This window comes from Watersipora subatra, chromosome 2 (genome assembly GCF_963576615.1).
Source record: "Watersipora subatra chromosome 2, tzWatSuba1.1, whole genome shotgun sequence".
In the NCBI taxonomy this organism is placed as follows: Eukaryota; Metazoa; Bryozoa; class Gymnolaemata; order Cheilostomatida; family Watersiporidae; genus Watersipora; species Watersipora subatra.
This window is the reverse complement of record NC_088709.1, coordinates 11,060,469-11,081,352: the sequence shown is the minus strand read 5'-3', so window position 1 is coordinate 11,081,352 and position 20,884 is coordinate 11,060,469. Positions and strand designations below refer to the sequence as shown.

The window sequence follows — 20,884 nt, the reverse complement described above, 5'->3', positions numbered from 1 at the left end:
ACCACATTTAATTAGAACCTCACTGCTGTTACTATTGTAACAAGTGAATGTATTAGACTATTACTACTATTTTTAATGATATACAAGTAAAAAAGTTATAGAATGTTTTTCTTTGCACGCTGTTGAATAATTTTTATGTAAAATATAACTGGATGCTTTTAGTATGTTGAAGACTTGGAAGATTCTGTAGCTTAAAACAGCGTATGATTCCAGAGAGAACTGAGTTGTGGATACCGCCTATTTGATGAAATGCTTCAATGCCTGTTGTGTCTCATGAATACACTAATTCTTCAGACAAGTCAAAAACCCAAACAGTACTTGAAAGGGCGCTGCTTGGTAACTCTTTTTCCCCAGCTTATGTTCTGATGAAAAGTCTGTGTGCTGCTGCTATGTACCTCATCTGTTTGTACTACTTGACCAAGTATGAATCACAAATGCACGATTATGAGCAAGAGCTCCATGTAAGCTGCTGAAAATCTTAGTTTTTGTCAGATTTACAATAAAACAGCCCTTTGAATGCTGTCAATTATAAAGGAGTGTTTCATTTTATAATTAACAAAACAGTTGAAATTTGTTAGTTCAAATGCACTGCATAGTATTCGTTAGGATAAATATGGGCTGTGTTACACCTCTTAAAAAAGAATAAAGTTGACTGGCTCACAAAAATAGCAAAAAATATAAATAGTGGCAAAAACAGGTATCAGAGAGAAAAATTCTTCACCGTATTAAAGACACTTTCAATTTTTGATACTATAAATAGTTTTTTTCCATATTAGCTTAAAATATTGGTCATTGGCAAACAAATGCTAATTTGGCTTTATCCACTTGCAGCCTATAAATGCATACAGTGTGTCTGTCCTAGCTTGGCATAAATGTTCTTATATATAATAATAAAACTATTCCTGTAATCTGAACTATCAAAGCTATTCACGCCCATATATTACCAAAAAACTGGTTCACAGTATATCGTCGTTTTCCTTTCGGTGTTCATCATCGATTATGCGAACCGTAAACTGATGGCATCGACGAAGCAATGTGAACACGACAGGAAAGTTTGCAGCTCTCAAAATGTTCGGATATTTCGCGAACCATTGACGACAGTCTGTACAGTGTGAACTATTTCAGCGATAGCAATTATGCGGTTGCTGATAGTGTGATTTATTTATTTTCGTTATGATTGTCGCCGCGGGACTAGTATTTGGTTCAAGCATCCGAAAATAAAAAGGTGCCTTCGCAAAAAATTAAAAAGAAAAATGAAAACACTATGTCACAGAGCAGATGCTGACGCAAACGCGGATGGGTTTAGGATAGTGTGAACATCATTATCATCGACGATTACCAAAGTATTGTAGCATCAACACCAAGATACGGCAATGCAGTGTGAACCAGCCTAAAAAGGTTATGTTGGCATACACCATCCATCAGGAGCTTTAGACACTTGAGCTTGTATTATGTACTCTTGCACAGGTCATGGTGTGCATGAGTTATTCACTCAATTACAAGCCATGACCACTGGTACCTGTATCAATAGCTTATAGCCAAGTGCTTCCGTATTAGTAGAATCTGCTAATGATTATAAGAACTTGTATTTTGTATGGATGAAACTGATTTATCCATTGATTAATAATGGTTGTGGTAACTTTAGTCTACTAAGTTAACTCGAATTCGTAATAACAGGCTCCATCCCATACTCCATCTACTATCTGTAATATCCTTTTTGGGTGGTTTACACCGGCATCATCATAGACTCAAGCAGCGGTAATATTGAGGCACGGAATTTTCCAGTATAGTTTACATGTAAGCCAACGCTGGAGCATTTGTAGATTATTCAGATATGCCTTTCGCAGATGACAAATTGACATTTGAGCTTGTCGCAACAACAGAGGATAAAGCCAGGTTCCAGGAAAAACTGTGTGAAGGGGCATCAATCTCTAGGATGCACTTCCATGCCTCCAAATGTCAAGTCATTGCATTTCTGCCAAATGATTGCATTGCAGCATTGCATTTGCAGAGAGCCAAATAATGCAGAACCAGGGTATTTGCTTCTTAGCGAATATTAAGGTGAAGGATGGTGTTACTGATGCCAAAACCAGGTTATGATAGATTAGTTCCTTTGTAACTACATATGTAAGAAAAACATTGTAGTCAAACTACTCATGAAAATTCTAGTGACAGCGGAGTCACATTTAGCTTTTCCCCTGGTGTATGACCAACTTTTCAATCAGGGCAAATCTATGGTGCTAGCGAGATTAAACACCAAAGGAATACCAAAATCAATTACTCTTTTAAAGAAACAATTCTTTACCAGCTTTATGCCCCAAATGTATATCTATCTCAGATTAAAGCTGATGGATAATACTGTGCACCTTGATCAGTACACCTGCTAGATGTATACTAGATACCCAGTCTGCCTAATGAAAAGTACAAAAAGCTGTTGATAATCTTCTGAGCCGTATTTAATCCTAGTAGCTCTGCTTAGTCAGAGGTGTTCAAACTCTTACTACCTTGGATTTAGTGTGATGCTTACATTGACGTAGGTGTGCTCGCTATCAGGTGAGCGACTGGTTACGCTAACATTCAACTTCCATACAATGTGCTGAAATTTGATCAATTATAATCAAATTTACAAGACAACTGTGAACATGCAAACACCTCATTATAGATTTTTAAGTTTTTCATTTCCTGCTTTACTAAAAAAAAGTCAAATTATTGCTTTACTCTGCTCTTGTGAAAAATGTGCAGAGGAAGGCAATTCATTTCATTTCAAGGATTAAGGGTACACTGAGTGTATCAGAGGCACGCAAAATTTTCAATATCAAACTCTTAGCACATCGATACTCTTAGCACATTGACGAAAAAATGCTCGCATGTCTTTAATATTATGGTTTTTATCTGAGGGTGGTCACAGTTCAATTATCAACAGTTTTGAACACATACAATATTTTATTCATGTTAGCAATATAACAAGGATATTGCTGCGCAGCACCAAGCTGCTACAATGACACACCAACCTTCCCTTTGCCACCAGCCTTCACCACCACGGAGATACACACCCACAGCAGAATGCTGTCACCGATCTCACGGCATTCCCTACTGTCAACCAAATCAGCAGCCTCACTGCTACCCAATGGACTCTCAAGTCCGATCGCCACAAGGCAAATTGCTTGTCTGTAGAAGCACAGCAATACAGATGATCAGCTCACTTGCTCTCCTGCTGAGTGTTCTGCCTATCATCTGTTTTACACCTGCTTATATAACAAGACCTGTTAGTTCCTCGGCTTTCCTGTGAAAAGCTAGCTTTTCAAAGCCCTGGCTTTCCATGAAAGTCAGCCCTGGCACTCCATGAAAGCCAGCTCTGTGTTACCGGCTAATCACTAGGAAGCCTAGAATATTTACATAATATCCCACATCTCCCCCTGCTTCCTACAAAGCTCACAAGAAAGATGCATTGGTTTCGAGTGACTAGCACTCATAGTCATCCAAATACACAGAACGCTGTCGCAAATGCTGCGATCGTCTAGGCAGTTCAGGCTGCTCAAGCAGTCTGTCCGCCTCGACCGCTGGCCTGTCTGCATTAGCCTCGGGTTCGACTTCGTCAGCTGCGCTTCGCCGCCTCCCTGATTTTCTGTTACCTCCTCATCGGCCTCACTTAGAGGCCCCACAGGCAATACAGGGTCAATAGCCTGCTCCACCGGCGGCATATTGACGGCATCCACCCCCGGAAAGTGGTTGCCACCTAGACCTAATGATCTAGGTCGAATGTCACTGACAAGTCCATGGCTGACATAGCCAGTGCCTATATCGTTGCCATGGCGCCGTCGCCTGACATCCCTTACATGCCTAGGCATGCCATCCACACACACTGTGTGCTTAGAGACGACGCTGGTAACCTGACCTAGCGTCCACTGTTTTGTGCAAGATGGGGGAGGGTATGGTTTTACTCATACCTCATCACCAACACTAAAACAGCTCTCGACATCTTCCTCAGATGCCTTACTGTTGATATCAAAGGGCACTCGCCATTGGTATCGAAACAGCACATTCGAAGGAACAGAGGTCTCCTCCGTCTCCTTTCGAGGCATTACATTATATCAAAAAGTCGCCTCCTCCGGGGTGATCCCACCCCTTTCGGCAATCCTCTTGATTGTCCGATGATTTCTCTCAACTATTCCATTACCGCCAGGGGCGTAGGCGGCTAGCAAACGAAAAGAAATTCCCCACCTATCAGCAAACTGATGAACAGCTGCTGACCTGAACGTCGCTGAGTTGTCCAGCAACAACTCATAACACGGCCCGCGCTCAAACATGATGCTACACAGCTGAGTCACTATCTGGGCTGCAAACTCGGTTTGCAGCCTACGCCAGATGGCAAACCGCGACGGACCACAGTCCACCATTGACAGAAAAGGACCGTCACCATAATGAGTCACATCAATAGCAACTCGGCACCAGTTCTCCTCTACGGCTAAATCTCCAACGGCCACAATACTCTCGCCCCACAGTGCAGGGTCAATGTGCTGGCAGGCCTCGCACCCAGCCAGGTTAGTCTTTACCTGTTCCCGCGTCAGATCTTTACGAATCTGTCGTGCGAGGTAAAGCGTCCTGTTAACTCCCAAATGATGTGGCAAATGTGCTGCCCAAATGGCGTCTTCAGGACTTTCGCCGCTGACAATCGCAGCTGACATCTCAGTTGCTTCACAATCAGCCTCTCGGTACTCTAGCCATCGCCTTGGTACCCTGGTCATTCGATCAGCTTTATTCTCTACAGAAGGAACAAAGTGAACAGACACTGCAAGTCCATACTCGACTATAGTGTCACGGGTAACCCCCAAATGACGCTTCCCAAGCAATTTCGCAACACCCTCTGTTCGGACGTGGTTTCGTAAATCAATGGTGTTGGTCAACCAGTTAACAACTGTAAGCGAATCAATGGCCAACGTGAAAGCTTTGAACTCCCACGCAATTGCCAAATTGATCCCGTGACCAACTGCCTCCAACTCAGCAACATTGATGTGCTGATGATCAGACTCTTTTCAGAGCCATGAAGCATCCTCCACAATGTTCCCATCGACCTCCAAGGCCACGCCCACACCAAGCGAGCTTGCATCAGTCTACAGTGTAACAGAACCACGAGGGTTCACCCTCCAAACTCCTTTGACTGGGTCCTTACGGCGGGCTCTTGCCCCTAGGCAAGAGCATTAATCCCTCAGCTTTTCCTGTGAAAAGCTAGCTTTTCAAAGCCCTGGCTTTTCATGAAAGCCAGCCCTGGCTCTCCATGAAAGCCAGTCCCATGTTACCGGCTAATCACTAGGAAGCCTCAGATATTTACATAATATCCCATAATTCACAATCATGAAACTAGACAAGCAACAGGGCGGGCACCCCTGACACTATCCACAAACAAAACATTTCATAACCAATTAACCAAAGCTTTGCACCCCAAACTTCCCATAACTTGCGTGGCTTGATTAAGCGTTTTTAATGCCATCAAATTGATGGCCTTCTTTTGCACGGTCCCAGGATATAAAGACTCTATTTTAACCTAGAAATACATATATGTGTGTTTCAAGTGTTTACGTCTGATTGGTATCCATAACTGTACACGTGGTAGCTACTTTTAGAGCTGAGATAAGGGTGGAAATAAAAAATACATATAAAAATTATTTGCACTTTTTACTTGAATAGCAAATATTTAAATTCTAGGTTCAAAGAAAAACGTGAACAAAGAAGGTAATGTCACAAATCAAGAACGCAATAGCAACAATTACAACGTCAAACAGGTGACAGGCAAGTTCACGAAGCAAAAACGTCGAAAACTGGAAAGTGAGAACATAGCCTGCGTCTTTAAAACGGAACTGTTGCTTATTGTGCGAACCTGTTGAGTAAGTAGTTTTGGGAGAGAGAAAAGGCTATATGATCCGTAATGCTAAACATCACGATTTACCAACCAATAGGTTTGGAGATACTGAAGAGATAAAGCAAAACATTGAAGACGTTTCCGTTTTGTGTCATTGATTTGTTCAGCGTACTAAAAAATTCTTAGTAAATTTCATACGGATTTCCCAAATGGCTTCTCGCAGTTTGACAGATGTATTTTTGTTAATGCGAAACAATGCTGTAAAAACTAGACATATCTACGCCGATACGGTGTGTATTTGCTCCTGAATTATATATATGATCAATCTTTATTGTGGTAGTTGATAGTCGCATTTTACAATGTTTTTTTACAATGTACCACAGCAAGTAAACTGACTAAAAAGCAGTGTACAAAATACAAAAAAACTAATGATTCGTCTAACTAATATAATATTGTTCGAACTAAAAACATAAGTTATGTAAAAAGCAAGTTTAAGGATTGATATGAGTATTGTTTACAAGAAGTGGACAAATAAAAGCTCTGAAATAGTTATGCATATCTATGACAACAAATTTTTAGTAATGGAAACAACATATAATATAAAAATGTTAAAAAAAGGAAGGCCAGATGGCGAATGGTATTATTAGTCAAAGGATAGCCGGGGTAGTTTGAGTTTTGTTTTAAAAGATTGCAGAGGAAGAGTTCTTAAATGAATGCAGAGGTTATTAAATGAATTTAGCAGGTTACTATTGTGTTTGTTGTGGTTTATGGCACTAGGTAGTTTAAGAGCAGAGATTTAGGGCAGTTATTGTGGAGTATTGAATGAACAGTGAGGCAGGTCAAGTACATTATAATTACTTTAGCATGCCAGTGAAAATGCTTTTTTAAGATTTTAAGCAAACTTCGCTTTTGCTCATGTACAACTCAATGTCACTGTTGGCAACAGTATAAATTTTAATCTACCAAAGTGAAACTCTAGTGAGCTAAATTACAGACTCAAACATCAGATTATAGCTCTTAGCTAGGAGCCATGTAACTAAAATCGAGATCCAACATAAGACAATGGCGAAGTAAAATTTATTGACAATAACGATTCATTAGTGCACAAAAGACACGACCGTCGAATAGTTTTAAAATCTAGTCTAATCTAGCATAGGGTGAGTTGGTACAATTGAAGAGAAGACAAAATTGCATACCCAAACCACTTAGTGATTTTGCTAACCTAAACAAACATAACTTATTGGTTTTTCAAATATAAATCCGTCATGTTCTCATACATGTAGGTTAGTTTGGGGGTTTGTTGTAGATACTACATTTTGATTTGGATTGCATCAAAATTAATTTCTTTTTAGTCTTGTAAAATATAAGCGACAACATTGTGGGTTAAAAAATGGATAGAGCCAGAAGAACTGCAAAATTTCTGCATATAATGGCATGAATTGTTATGACTTATGGCTGCCCAAAAAGTGCTTGAGAGAAGTTGTCGATCAATAAGCTATTTTAAGAATAATTGCGCTCTTTGAGTTCTGTTCTTATCTTTTTGCCTTCAGCATATTGTGCTGTATAAAGAACCTACTATAAACTTACATCATGTTGCAAAATACAGTCGTTGCTTTTATAAATTAGTTGGTTTGAATATTTTAGGGGTATGATGACAGAACTGCCCTAGTAAGCTCAGATGTTGAGTCTGGGGCAGTCAGCTATCAGCAACATTCTAGCAAACCCACCCTGCCTCCTGAATGGTAGGGAATACTTTGGTTCTCTCCGCTTTTTTAAATTGAAATTTTCTTTCTCATCAGCTATAAATAATTAATACTCTCGTTAAGTTCTGGATGAAATACACGCTTTCAAAGATGGCAACATTCATGCCGTGGAAGATCCTGACCATAGCTAGTTATGCTAAGATCTTTCAAATTGTGCCAACCTGATCTGGAAAATGCCAAGAATAACCACATCTCTGGTGCCAACTTCCGCTGCACTACACGCTATATATGTTATTAGAATTAGTGTGGAATAGTTGGTAACGTGTGAATTGTTTTGCTTCCTATACACTAAAAAGCTCAGCTCAATTGATTGTTTGTGTGTTTCTATTTCGGTTTACTCAAACACATGATTGATTTGTGTAATTAATATTTGTTCTTTAATTTTTTTTGTTCATTGGTGGTGCTTTAAAACATTCAGGTATATGTACTTGTTTTGACTCCTGTGAACTCATACCATATGCTATGTTGAATGCTCATAGGGTTGATGGAGTGGAAGAGATACAGAGGAGGATTCCACAAATTAGCAAACAGAGTAAGTTCTTTTTACTTCTGTCTGCCATCTTGCCGCTCATTGATGCTTAAATTACTAGCTTATTGTATTTTACTCCTTAGAATGTTACTTAATGGCTCATTAACTTTTGTTCTGTTTTTTTTTAATAACAGAAAAAACCAGTTGCATTGCGTGCTTTTATTTTAACGACTCTCGTTAGCCTATCCAGAAATAATTGTGGTTTGAAGTGCTAAAGCTGATCATCCAGAGGTGCGACACTTGTGTAATACTTGCCAAATACTTACCAGGTAACACAGGCCTAGCCTTTGGCGAGTTTGAAAGATATTACAATAACTATGGTCCCAACAGAGATGCATATACTCGGTATATACTCACTGAAAGGGTAAAGTAGCCACCAGATCATGTAACCACCTGCAAAGACAGCCACAACTTCCCTTTATTTTATATCGAGCACTTGATGACAAACTTATAACTAGGATATTCATTATGAGCATTGGCAGCAAATGGCTGTTATTGATACATACAAAACGTTTTTCTTAGTGCAGGCTTGGGCAGTAACACTGTTCCAACTATATGGCGAGATATAAGATTAGAAAAATTGAACTGTGTGTTGTAATTTTGATGGCTATAACATTTCTTTAACTTATGTACTATTACATATATACACCATACGGTAATACCTTGAGATCCGAGCTTAATTCGTGCCAGGCCGGAGCTGGTATTTCAATTAACTCACATCTCCAATCAATTTTTCCTATACAAAATAACTACATAAAAATTAAATTCATTCCAGCACTCTGAAAAATTACCTAAAACTGGATATTAAAATTTAACGACACCTTTTTAATTGTTCTAATTTACCACCTACACTCACAAAGTAACAAATACCTATCTAGCAGCTATGATCTGCAATAAAATGTGACATCTGTAACTGTACTGCACTGTACGGGGTTCATACCTTTGAGACAGACAACAGCGGCGAACGGCGTTGTGAGAGAGACTTGACAACAATATGTTTGGCACACTACACTTTTGTGATATTATGTAACATAACAGACACTTTCAATTTAACTTAAATAAATTTGGCTTGCTATGCACACACTTAACTTAATTTTAATTTTGCTTTCTTTTTACTTTTTCCTTATTTTTCCGGCTTGTTATTTCTTTGCCTCGCTTTTAGACTCACTTTCACTTTTAGCCGATATTTTTAAATCCTTGTTGATTCGACAAAAAAGCCCAAGCGATGCTGTTCCCGTGAACAGTCTCTAAAGCATACTCAGCCACTTAGCGAATTCATCAGGAACCGTCTCGTATGTTCGTTTCTTAAATTTGTCTCGTATCTCAAGGCAAACATTTCCTAGGAGTTCTCTTCATATCTCAAATTTGTTGTATGTTGGGACACTCGTATCTCAAGGTATTACTGTATTCTTTGCCCTAATCTACTTTTATTCTACTACATACTCAGTGTATTTCCATTGTCTTATTCTTATTATAGTGACAGAGCTCTCATCTTTACACACAAGACATTTAAATCGTCCCTCCCTGGATGACAGCATTGACGAAGAAAAGGTCATAGAGAGACAGACATCAGGCATTACTAAGGTACTGTATGCCTTCAAATACACGGATGTGACTCAAACTCACTGTGTGACCACTCTCAGATGGCTTTAAAGAATATTCTGTATCACCAAGGTACTGTATGTCTTCAAATACACGCATGTCTTAGCTCACTCTGACTACTCTCGGATACGTTTCAAGGATGTTCTCTAACATCAAGGTACTGTATGTCTTCAACTACACGCAAGTCCCAGTTCACTCCTGCTACTCTCAGATGGCTTTAAAGAATATTCTCTATCACCAAGGTACTGTATGTCTTCAAATACACGCATGTCTTAGCTCACTCTGACTACTCTCGGATAGCTTTCAAGGATGTTCTCTAACATCACGGTACTGTATGTCTTCAACTACACGCAAGTCCTAGTTCACTCCTGCTACTCTCAGATGGCTTTAAAGAATATTCTCTATCACCAAGGTACTGTATGTCTTCAAATACACGCATGTCTTAGCTCACTCTCTGCCTACTCTCGGATAGCTTTCAAGGGTGTTCTATAACATCACAGTACTGTATGCCTTCAAATACACGCGGCTTTCAAGAATATTCTCTATTATTAAATTGCTTGTACAGTGTACGCCTGGGTTACGTCATCCCTGTTTTATGGTTTTTTCGCCTTACGATTTGGAACACAATGTTTCTTGCCTCTCATTTTGGCATTTTTTCTCGCCGTATGACATCAGCAAAAATGTTTCTTGAAATTTAAATTTGATGGTCGGTGTGCTGAATACATTCATATCGCGAAGACGCTAATATGCTCATCGCCGAAACTCTCCCACAATGCCAGAAAGAGATACAATGCTTGCTCTCCCTCAGTTCAGCATTCTTTATGGTTTGTAAATGCTTGCTATATAAAATTTCTATCTTTTTACCAGATGCGCTTGCATCAAATAATTAGTACTAGGTGAATATCATGTGTTGCACGACTAATAAAAACAACTTATAAACCTTACCTACTACACTACCTTTACACTACATTACCTGCAACTGTTTATAAGCTGTTTTTATTACATGTACAACGCTGGGCATTCACCTTGTGAGGCAAGCTGCTAATCGTTACTTGTGAGGTAACGTCTTTATGCATATTTTAACCGATGTAATGAATATCTTCATCATTATTGATCGCGCAAGCTCAGGTAAACACCGTGGTCTAATGGATAAGGTTGATGCCTCTAGAACTGGAAGTTTCGAGATCGAGATGCGAAGTGAATCTTTCACCGCTAGAATCTAATCGCTATGATGGTATAGACGGATTTAAGATTTACATATATGTAGATTGGTTTCTATCCTCATATGACATTTTTGCCTTAAATGTCAACACTGGAATGAATCATTATTGTATGGCAGAGTCCACTGTATTGCAGTTATCTTGCTTTTTGTATGATTCTTGTTGTGATGACCTCTATGGTGAATTGAAATAAATGAATTAGGTATTGGGTTTTGTGTTCTTCTATAGGCATATCCTTCGAGTTACACATATGTAGACACACATGGAACCTATCACAGTCATTAACTATTGTTGTTTTAAAATTTTATGGTTTCATGGTTACAATCTTAACTTACCGTAAAGCCTCTATTTGAATACCATGACGCTGTATTTTTCAATCCTCCAATAGCGGTGTTTAATTAGAGGGGGCGTTTAATTGGAGGCGGCGTTCAAATAAAGGGTGGCGTTGTATTTTATGACTAGCTCGTCAGACTTTTGGGTTGATAAATTTTGCTCTTTTACAGGCGAAGCGGTGCTAATGTCACCTACATTGTCTATTTTACACTCATCTTCGGGCGAATCGACTTTAATGACGTCGGCCTCAGCACATTTTTCATAACGTCGAAGTATCAGATTGAGTCCTACAAGGAACTACTTCGATTATAAAATATTAGCGTAGTGCTGTTATTAAATATTTCTATGGCATCAATTTCAGTTTCTAAAGAAAAAATGTAAAGCCTTGAAGTGAAAAAACGGACAAAATGCTTTTAATTTTTAAAGACATTTTTGTTTTAAAGTTAGAATATGCCTTAAAAATGTTGTGTTCCTGAGGAGTATTCTTATCGTTCATCAAAACATTTCTAAGACTTCAGGTAAGATTGTAAACCACATTATGGATGAATCCGAAAACAATGAATATGATTTAGACCAGGGATGTCAAACTCAATTGTACGAGGGGCCAAAATTCAAAACCCACTGTAGGTCAGGTGCCAAACGAAAAAAACAATTATTGAACACACTAAAACTAGATGTTTTTGGAACATAAATATAAATAAAAACATACAGAACTGTCATTCTGAAACAGACCTAAACCTTAAATAAATTATATTCAATATTGTGCTTTCCTTAAAAATATTTCCTGTCAAAATTAGATTATATAGCATTGTCAGTAAACATATACTTAGCTTATATTGGTTATTAAAGGCTCCGTTTTTAGAATCAACTTTTATAACTTTGTAATATCTTTTAATAGCTAGACCTAATTAACAAGAACAGTACATGGCAAGGCAGCTGAAGTATTGCATTATGGGATCTGTAGGCCAAACCCTTAACCCTGTCTTGCCTCATATTGATGGGCTATGAATAACGATAATGTAAAATTATCTTGTGGGCTGGATATAATTATATGATGGGCCGGATTTGGCCCACGGCCGTGAGTTTGACACATGTGATTTAGACCTTAGGGACTTTGAATAAAAGTGTAGTTCTGCTGATAGTGATGACCGATCTTCTCAGGTACACCATTACTAAAATCATAGCAATCACTACACCAACAATGGAAAAAAAATTAATTGTTATTGATGTAACTGAGTCATTATTAGTACTATTTTGTTGACACTTTTCTACTGATCACTTTCTATTGTGGAATCATAAAGATGAAAAATGTCAAAGTGACGGCAAATAGAGGTAGCATTCAATTGAAGGGTGGTGTTGTATTTTTCAATCCTTCTTCTATAGTGGCATTCTATTGGATGTACTGTTCAAATAAATGTGGCGTTCAAGTAGAGGTTTTATAATATTTATTTTATTATTACTGTAGTAGTATTTTATCTATTGATAAAGGTTATTAATTAGCAAACCTTGATCTATGCAAGCATTTCACTTGTACAGCTAAACTCGCACATACAAAGTTCATTTGTTCCGAAACCAAGATATTCTCATAAGATTTTAATGTGTTACTAATAATTCATTACACAGTGCATATTACTCAATTAAAAATATTTCAGAGGTAGTTTTACATGTATAAAAACAACTGCGTTATATGAAACTATGTAAGAACTGAATCATAAATAAAAAAGCAAATGCAATATAAAATAATAGTTTATGTGAAAACTAAGTCATAAATAGAGAACAAAATAATTTTGATAATAATAGATAAAATACAGTCAAACATGGATAACTCGAACTTCACGGGGCCGAGTGAAATTGTTCAAGTTATCAGAGCGTTCAAGTTATCAGAGCACTGTCACAAGTCCATGTATTTATTTATTTATTAGTAGATACATGCACATATACAAACTATAATAGAAATCAAAAGCATAAATGGCTTGTTTCAAATTAAATGTTTCTAATGTAAAGTTTAAAACTTTTTTTATCAAAAAGTATAGGAGATTTTTCTATCACTTGAGATTGTTTTGTTGTTTGAGGTGATGTTATTGCCAGGACGTTTTTAGATTAAAATTGGAAAAACTTGATCGTTGTTGAAATGCTCAGATGAAAAGACATCTTTTTCTTTTGAGCGTTTTAACCGAAATCAATTTTGCCGATTTTTCTTGAAGTTTATGCGAAGGTCACCTCACTTTTCCATGCTTCTGAAAGGCGATCGCTAAGGGGATGTTTGGTAAAAATCAAAATTCACCAAACCTTTAGAAAAGTCGTTGACAAAAATATTTTGCTGACGGTGGTAACAACGATGCCTATGATTTACGAAAAGTTGAGGTTTACCTCTAAGACTTGGAATAAAATGATTTTCTAAAGCGATAACAATTGTTTCGGTAGCCGTTGGGCAAAAAACCATTCGAGTTAACAGAGTTGAGGTCGAGTTATCTATAGCAATTTATCATTGCGTGGAAACGGGCCAAAGAAACCGTTCTAGGTAACCATGTGTTCGAGCTATCCGTGGGCGAGTTATCCATGTTTGACTGTAGATTGTTTTGGTACTGTACCATGAGGACATGAAAATAGAATGGTAAGTTGGGCAAGGTAAAGGTCCGAAGGTAGATGCAATAATAGAACTATGTGACATAACATACTCACACCTACACTAAGGTAGATGCAATAATAGAACTATGTGACAACATACTCACACCTACACTAAGCTAGATGCAATAATAGAACTATGTGACATAACATACTCACACCTACACTAAGTGAAGTCTAAAATAACTTGTTTTTGTTTTTTTTCACTTTCACATACGAAACTGGTTTGTTTTGAGAAACATTAAACAATTGGAGATTACTTACGCTGTAAAGTCCAACGCCTACCTAAATTTCTACATATTCTGTTGAAACATTCATTTATGGGGGTGATAATAAATAGAGATAAAAGAGAGATAATAATTCGTTTGCAGCTACTAACAATAACATTGTATGACGCAGTTTGAAGATAATATCTATTTATTATGTTTAATATGTTTATCAAGTCGAGTAAAACATTCCTCTGACTAAATAGCGCTAGAGTCTTTACCTTCAGAAAACACCTCCATACGTTACTGTTCTCCTAGTTGTTAAAATTTAACATGTTTTTTCAGATGTTTCAAGAATGTCAGAGTCTGGTGCACAGGCTAAATACAAAGATAAGTCGCTGCTCAAGTCCCCAGCAGAGCAAACTGGCTAGAAATGTTATGGCATCAATTGCTAGGGAACTTCAAGATCTATCTGGAGAGTTCAGGAGGTCCCAGTCAGACTACTTAGAAAGTGAGTTAGGCTTACAAACACATTCTAAAGGCTACGACCAGACAAGATTACTGGAAAACTGTAAATTTATAAACATCCTTATGATGGTAGCCCAGCTTCTCCTGCGGATCTGAACATTGCTTTTGTGTCATGAGCTTCCTGTTACCTGTGCAAAGCATTGCCATATTTTAGTTTAAGGCTTTAGTTTGCTCTCGGCTATGTCTTCTGGAGGTGGACAACTCCGAATTTTGGCATTGTAAGCTAGGATAGTGCACCTAGTCAGTAGTTACAATTTATTGTTTTTATATTGACAGCTTCCTTTAGTTGGAAGTCATCATTGTATCCTAATTTGTGGTGCTGTCATTACTTTATAACGTAAAGATTGAGACAAGCGGTTACGAGCGATTGTCTTTTCTCGCTTTAATTGATAGTTTTGGGTGATAACCTATGATCTAATAAATTAATGTTTGTATTTCATCTTTATCATTACAAGCCTGTCGATTCTGCCTAATGTATTTGAGTTTGTAGCATACTTTTCGGACTATTAGCCGCTACTTTTTTATGATGATTTTAGCCATGCGGCTTATATAAGGGCGCGGCTATTCTGTGGCTTTTGCTCTGACCGCTAGGGCGCATTAACCATAATTTATGGTTAGTGTGCCTTTAGCGGTGAAAGAAAATACGAAACAATGCCTAACGGTACTGTTCTGTTAGGCACTGGGTTAAAAAGCGTCGGTTAATACGAAACAGTGCCGTTAAACACTGTTCTGTTTTAAACAGCACCATTCCGAGTTCTGCGGCCTATACAAAGGTGCAGCCTATGTATTGTTTTATTATCGGTTTTTGGAAAATAAAGCAGATGCGGCTTATATAGGGGTGCGGTTTATATACCGAAAAGTACGGTAGCTTGATTTTAATGTTTGTTTTAAAATCAAGCTTAGCTACATCACAACAAGCATACAACCATACATCAAGTAACTCTTGCAATGGTTTTTCATTAGAGATGAAGAGTCGTGAGGAAAGGGCAGCGCATCTCTTTGGCAGCACCACAGACACTCATGAATTTGATAGTCAAGGATTTGAAGAGATTGACCTATATGACAAGGTGTGTAGTCAGCCATGAGTGCAGTGAGTTGTTGTAGCGTATATATTCCCTGTATATTGCCTGATTAGGGATTTGTCTTCTCTTTATCCAAGCTTGCCTGTGGTAGGTCGGTTTCTGATGAAAGTGGTGGATTTAACTCCTGGTTGAGTGTTCGAACATATATATTTTCTCAGGCTAATTGCCATTCATAGAGGTTTGCCATGGTATAGGTCTATAGTGCCTAAATAGTAAACAGCGGGTTAGGGTACAATTATCAGAAAATGACCATATGTATAACATTCAATCGGCATTAGTAACCATCAACAAAATGATATTTTATATTACATGCCAAAAACAAAAATGAAAAGACAGAATTCAGGAATTATTGAGTGATTTGAACAAGAGTGTTTTAAAATTGATAATCTAACAGTATTGTGGTGCACAGGAGCTGGAATAGTGAATAGTTGGTTTTAGTAACAGAAAGCTCATAAATTGAAACATACGATGGTGGATATAGTATGTCGGTGTCACGGATTAGAAAACGATGTTTGTTGTAAGTGTGGAAGCATAAATACAAATATTTGAAGGGTGGAAGCGTGGTGAGGTGCTGCTGTCAGTATAGTGAGACTAGAAAATATGTCATTGTCAATCAATGCCAATCAATGTCATATGTCAATCAATGTCATTGATTGGATGAAAATGCACAAATTGAAAGTAAAACAACTGTGCTCTCTTTTGGTTCATAAAATATCTGCATTGCCTAAGAATAAGGGTGTTTGATGAAAGCTTGCCGCAAACATACGGTAATAGTGTTAAGATAGCACACTGTGAGAGGTTTATGATGCTCTCGGGTTTTCTACACCAATGATAGAGGGTGCCTGGGACAAAACATTGAAAATACACTTATTGTGGAAGTTAAGTGCGTAGACAATAAGCTTTTGTTTTGTACTGTGTGTATCCGTAAACGTGGAATCATGATCTGCATGCTGTCTGAATATAGGTATGTAGGCAGATCTGTGTTTTGTGTAAAACATAGCAGCAGTTGCCACTACCAATATTTAGAGTTGCCCTGTTATAGAATTATTTTTTATTTAGCATTTGTGGCATCTTATGAGACACCCACTGTAACTATGTATGACATCCTATGAGACAACCACTGCCACTATGGCATCTTATGAGACACCCACTGCCACTATGTATGGCATTTTATGAGACACCCACTGCCACTATGTATGGCATCTTATGAGACACCCACTGCCACTATGTATGGCATTTTATGAGACACCCACTGCCACTATGTATGGCATCTTATGAGACACCCACTGTCACTATGTATGGCATCTTATGAGACACCCACTGCCACTATGTATGGCATCATATGAGACACATACTGCCACTATGTATGACATCTTATGAGACACCCACTGTAACTATGTATGGCATCTTATGAGACACCCACTGCTACTATGTATGGCATCTTATGAGACACCCACTGCCACTATGTATGGCATTTTATGAGACACCCACTGCCACTATGTATGGCATCTTATGAGACACCCACTGCTACTATGTATGACATCTTTTGAGACACCCACTGTCACTATGTATGGCATCGTATGAGACACCTACTGTCATTATGTATGGCATCTTATGAGACACATACTGCCACTATGTATGACATCTTATGAGACACCCACTGCCACTATGTATGGCATCTTGTGAGACACCCACTGTAACTATGTATGACATCTTATGAGACACCCACTGTCATTATGTATGACATCTTATGAGACACCCACTGCCACTATGTATGACATCTTATGAGACACCCACTGCCACTATGTATGGCATCTTGTGAGACACCCACTGTCATTATGTATGACATCTTATGAGACACCCACTGTCATTATGTATGACATTTTTGAGACACCCACTGCCACTATGTATGGCATCTTATGAGACACATACTGCCACTATGTATGGCATCTTATGAGACACCCACTGTAACTATGTATGACATCTTATGAGACACCCACTGTAACTATGTATGACATCCTATGAGACAACCACTGCCACTATGGCATCTTATGAGACACCCACTGCCACTATGTATGGCATTTTATGAGACACCCACTGCCACTATGTATGGCATCATATGAGACACCCACTGCCACTATGTATGGCATCTTATGAGACACCCACTGTCATTATGTATGGCATCTTATGAGACACCTACTGCCACTATGTATGACATCTTATGAGACACCCACTGCCACTATGTATGGCATCTTGTGAGACACCCACTGTAACTATGTATGACATCTTATGAGACACCCACTGTCATTATGTATGACATTTTTGAGACACCCACTGCCACTATGTATGGCATCTTATGAGACACATACTGCCACTATGTATGGCATCTTATGAGACACCCACTGTAACTATGTATGACATCCTATGAGACAACCACTGCCACTATGACATCTTATGAGACACCCACTGCCACTATGTATGGCATCTTATGAGACACCCACTGCCACTATGTATGGCATTTTATGAGACACCCACTGCCACTATGTATGGCATCTTATGAGACACCCACTGTCATTATGTATGGCATCTTATGAGACACATACTGCCACTATGTATGACATCTTATGAGACACCCACTGCCACTATGTATGGCATCTTGTGAGACACCCACTGTAACTATGTATGACATCTTATGAGACACCCACTGTCATTATGTATGACATCTTATGAGACACCCACTGCCACTATGTATGACATCTTATGAGACACCCACTGCCACTATGTATGGCATCTTGTGAGACACCCACTGTCATTATGTATGACATCTTATGAGACACCCACTGTCATTATGTATGACATTTTTGAGACACCCACTGCCACTATGTATGGCATCTTATGAGACACCCACTGCCACTATGTATGGCATCTTATGAGACACCCACTGCCACTATGTATGGCATCTTATGAGACACCCACTGCCACTATGTATGACAGCTTTTGAGACATGAGTGTCACATATGTTTTTTGAACAGCATATGCATCAAATCATTGATGGTTTATGAGTGTTAATAAGAAATTCATTGCTGTTTCTTGCAGTCATTTGCGAGAGAGCATACGCAGATGGTTCAAGAGAACACACACGCAGTAGAGCAACGGGAGCAAGCTATCAAGCACATAGCACAATCTATAGTTGATCTCAATATTATATTCAAAGACTTAGCTGCAATGATCGTTGACCAGGTACATTGATTTCCCTCCGTTTATTACTCTCTTCTGACACCTACATTCATTGATCTGTTCAATTTCAAGTAGACACAATTCTCGACTCGCCTTCCCCTCTTCTTTGACACCCGCTCTTTAACACAGGACGTAAAACTATACTAGATGTTTATGACATGAGGTAGTTTCAAATATGTCAGAATCTGAAGCTTTTTAAACAGTAAGTTAACCTGTGTATTTCTATTAATCGGTTTACTATAAAGCATGCATATTGTCAAGCTTACACATCCACCCACCAAGATGGGCACAAGCTGTACTGGTTAAGACAATAGTGTCATGTGTTTCAGTGCAAAGAGGCATCTCTTTTTTTGAACGTCAACTTTCCTTGACTTGTTTTGCGGAAAACCTGTACAATCTAATTTTTTATAACTTTCTCTTATGTTCCATAATCATGCATTTTGTCAATGTTGCCCTTTGCTTGATCTTTTTGTGTTTTAGATCTTCCAGACCATGAAAAATTCTATTCTTTTTTGTGACTCTAAACGTTTTTCTGTTCAAGAGCTATTTGTAATGTATTGGTATTTTTGCATCACTCTTTCAAAGGGGAGTTCATCTTTACATGATATATTTTTGTATCATTATTTGACAGTGCTTAATGTTGCTGTATACTTTTTAGGGCACTGTACTGGACAGGATAGATTATAATATAGAACACACGGCAGTTTCTGTTGAGGAGGGTCACAAGCAACTTGTACAAGCGGAGAAATATCAAAAGAAAAATCGTAAAATGATTGTTATTCTTGTTCTAGCCGGTATTTGCGTCATTCTCATTATTGTTCTTATCGCTGTCAAGTCATAGTTTTCGATATTTGATTGTTGGGTGAACATTGTGGGGGAGACAACCCTCAGTTATACGTCTTGGAAAGGATGTGTTTTTTAATCCTATTTTATCCTGGCCTTACCGAGCAGACCTCAGCAAAAAATGAGGTTGCTGAACATTAAAATGTCGGTTGGTTGAACTGCAATTGTCAGTCATGTTATATTGCCACTTTTAGGCCATTTTCTAGGCTTGCATGCAGTTAGAGTTGTAAAATAATGTGCATTACTCAGTAGTTCTTGAGGATTACGTGTTAGACATATTTGGTCTCAAAGTCGGATAGAAAGTTTAACATTCCTTTACTACATTTCTTCTAACGTACTGCATAAGAATTTTGATGTTACTTTAGGACTGCAGTTGTGACACGAGACTCAAATGTTTGGTCTCAACTAAATCCCAGAGAGTTTTGTGTTGAGACGTCTTGACATTACTATTTGCTCATTTTTATCCATGAACATACGATTATATATTATCTACAAAATAGCAGAGCGTATGTTTGTTACTGAGGTTCCGCCTTTATACACTGATTAGCTAAGCAAAGTATCCGGTGCTTTAGCAGCTTAGTACTGTCAGAGTCGATTGATCGTTTCACCTAGAGGTAGGTCCAAGCTGTTCTAATTTCATAGGTGTTGCCGTGTTTCTGAATGGATGTTTTGAAAGTCTCAGCTAGATATTGGTTCCTTTTATTTATTTTTAATAAAAAAGTTAATATATTGTCTTGTTGATGCAACTCTTCTTCTCTTAACGTCTCATGTTGGTTCTGTTACTTTAAACCATCCTAGTTTGTGCTAGATAATAGCGACTTGTATTTGTATACCAGGTGTAGAGCATACCATTACATCACCTATTTTACAATATACTTCGAATGAGCGCTTCCTGGTAAACACCAATATATAATTTGTTTTAGTTTATGTACCCCCAAGGGTTTAGTGCTATTGACTGCTAGTGTACTTGTGTAATATGTTTGTTTCTCGTTCATAATTCAAATGCTACGTTTTTCTAAATGACCAAACAGTTTACATGCATCTATCTATTGTATTTTT

At 38.2% G+C, this 20,884-nt stretch overlaps 1 protein-coding gene across 1 annotated transcript; it reads left to right on the top strand.

Annotated features, from left to right (window-relative positions):
• The first annotated feature begins 6,007 nt into the window (after positions 1-6,007).
• On the top strand, positions 6,008-20,539 carry LOC137386900 (syntaxin-16-like). The gene is made up of 8 exons (XM_068073104.1): positions 6,008-6,147; positions 7,502-7,599; positions 8,100-8,152; positions 9,627-9,733; positions 14,481-14,646; positions 15,627-15,730; positions 18,842-18,985; positions 19,641-20,539. The coding sequence occupies exons 1-8, from the start codon at positions 6,067-6,069 to the stop codon at positions 19,821-19,823; spliced, it is 936 nt and encodes a 311-aa protein (XP_067929205.1). The 5' UTR covers positions 6,008-6,066; the 3' UTR covers positions 19,824-20,539.
• Positions 20,540-20,884: the final 345 nt, after the last annotated feature.

What these genes read in the sequence shown, in the direction of transcription:
- LOC137386900 (XM_068073104.1), top strand. Translation starts at nt 6,067, where the DNA reads ATGGCTTCTCGCAGTTTGACAGATGTATTTTTGTTAATGCGAAACAAT. An exon ending in GACATATCTACGCCGATACG is followed by an intron (nt 6,148 to 7,501) that starts GTGTGTATTTGC and finishes TGAATATTTTAG; the next exon opens with GGGTATGATGACAGAACTGC. An exon ending in CCAGTCAGACTACTTAGAAA is followed by an intron (nt 14,647 to 15,626) that starts GTGAGTTAGGCT and finishes GTTTTTCATTAG; the next exon opens with AGATGAAGAGTCGTGAGGAA.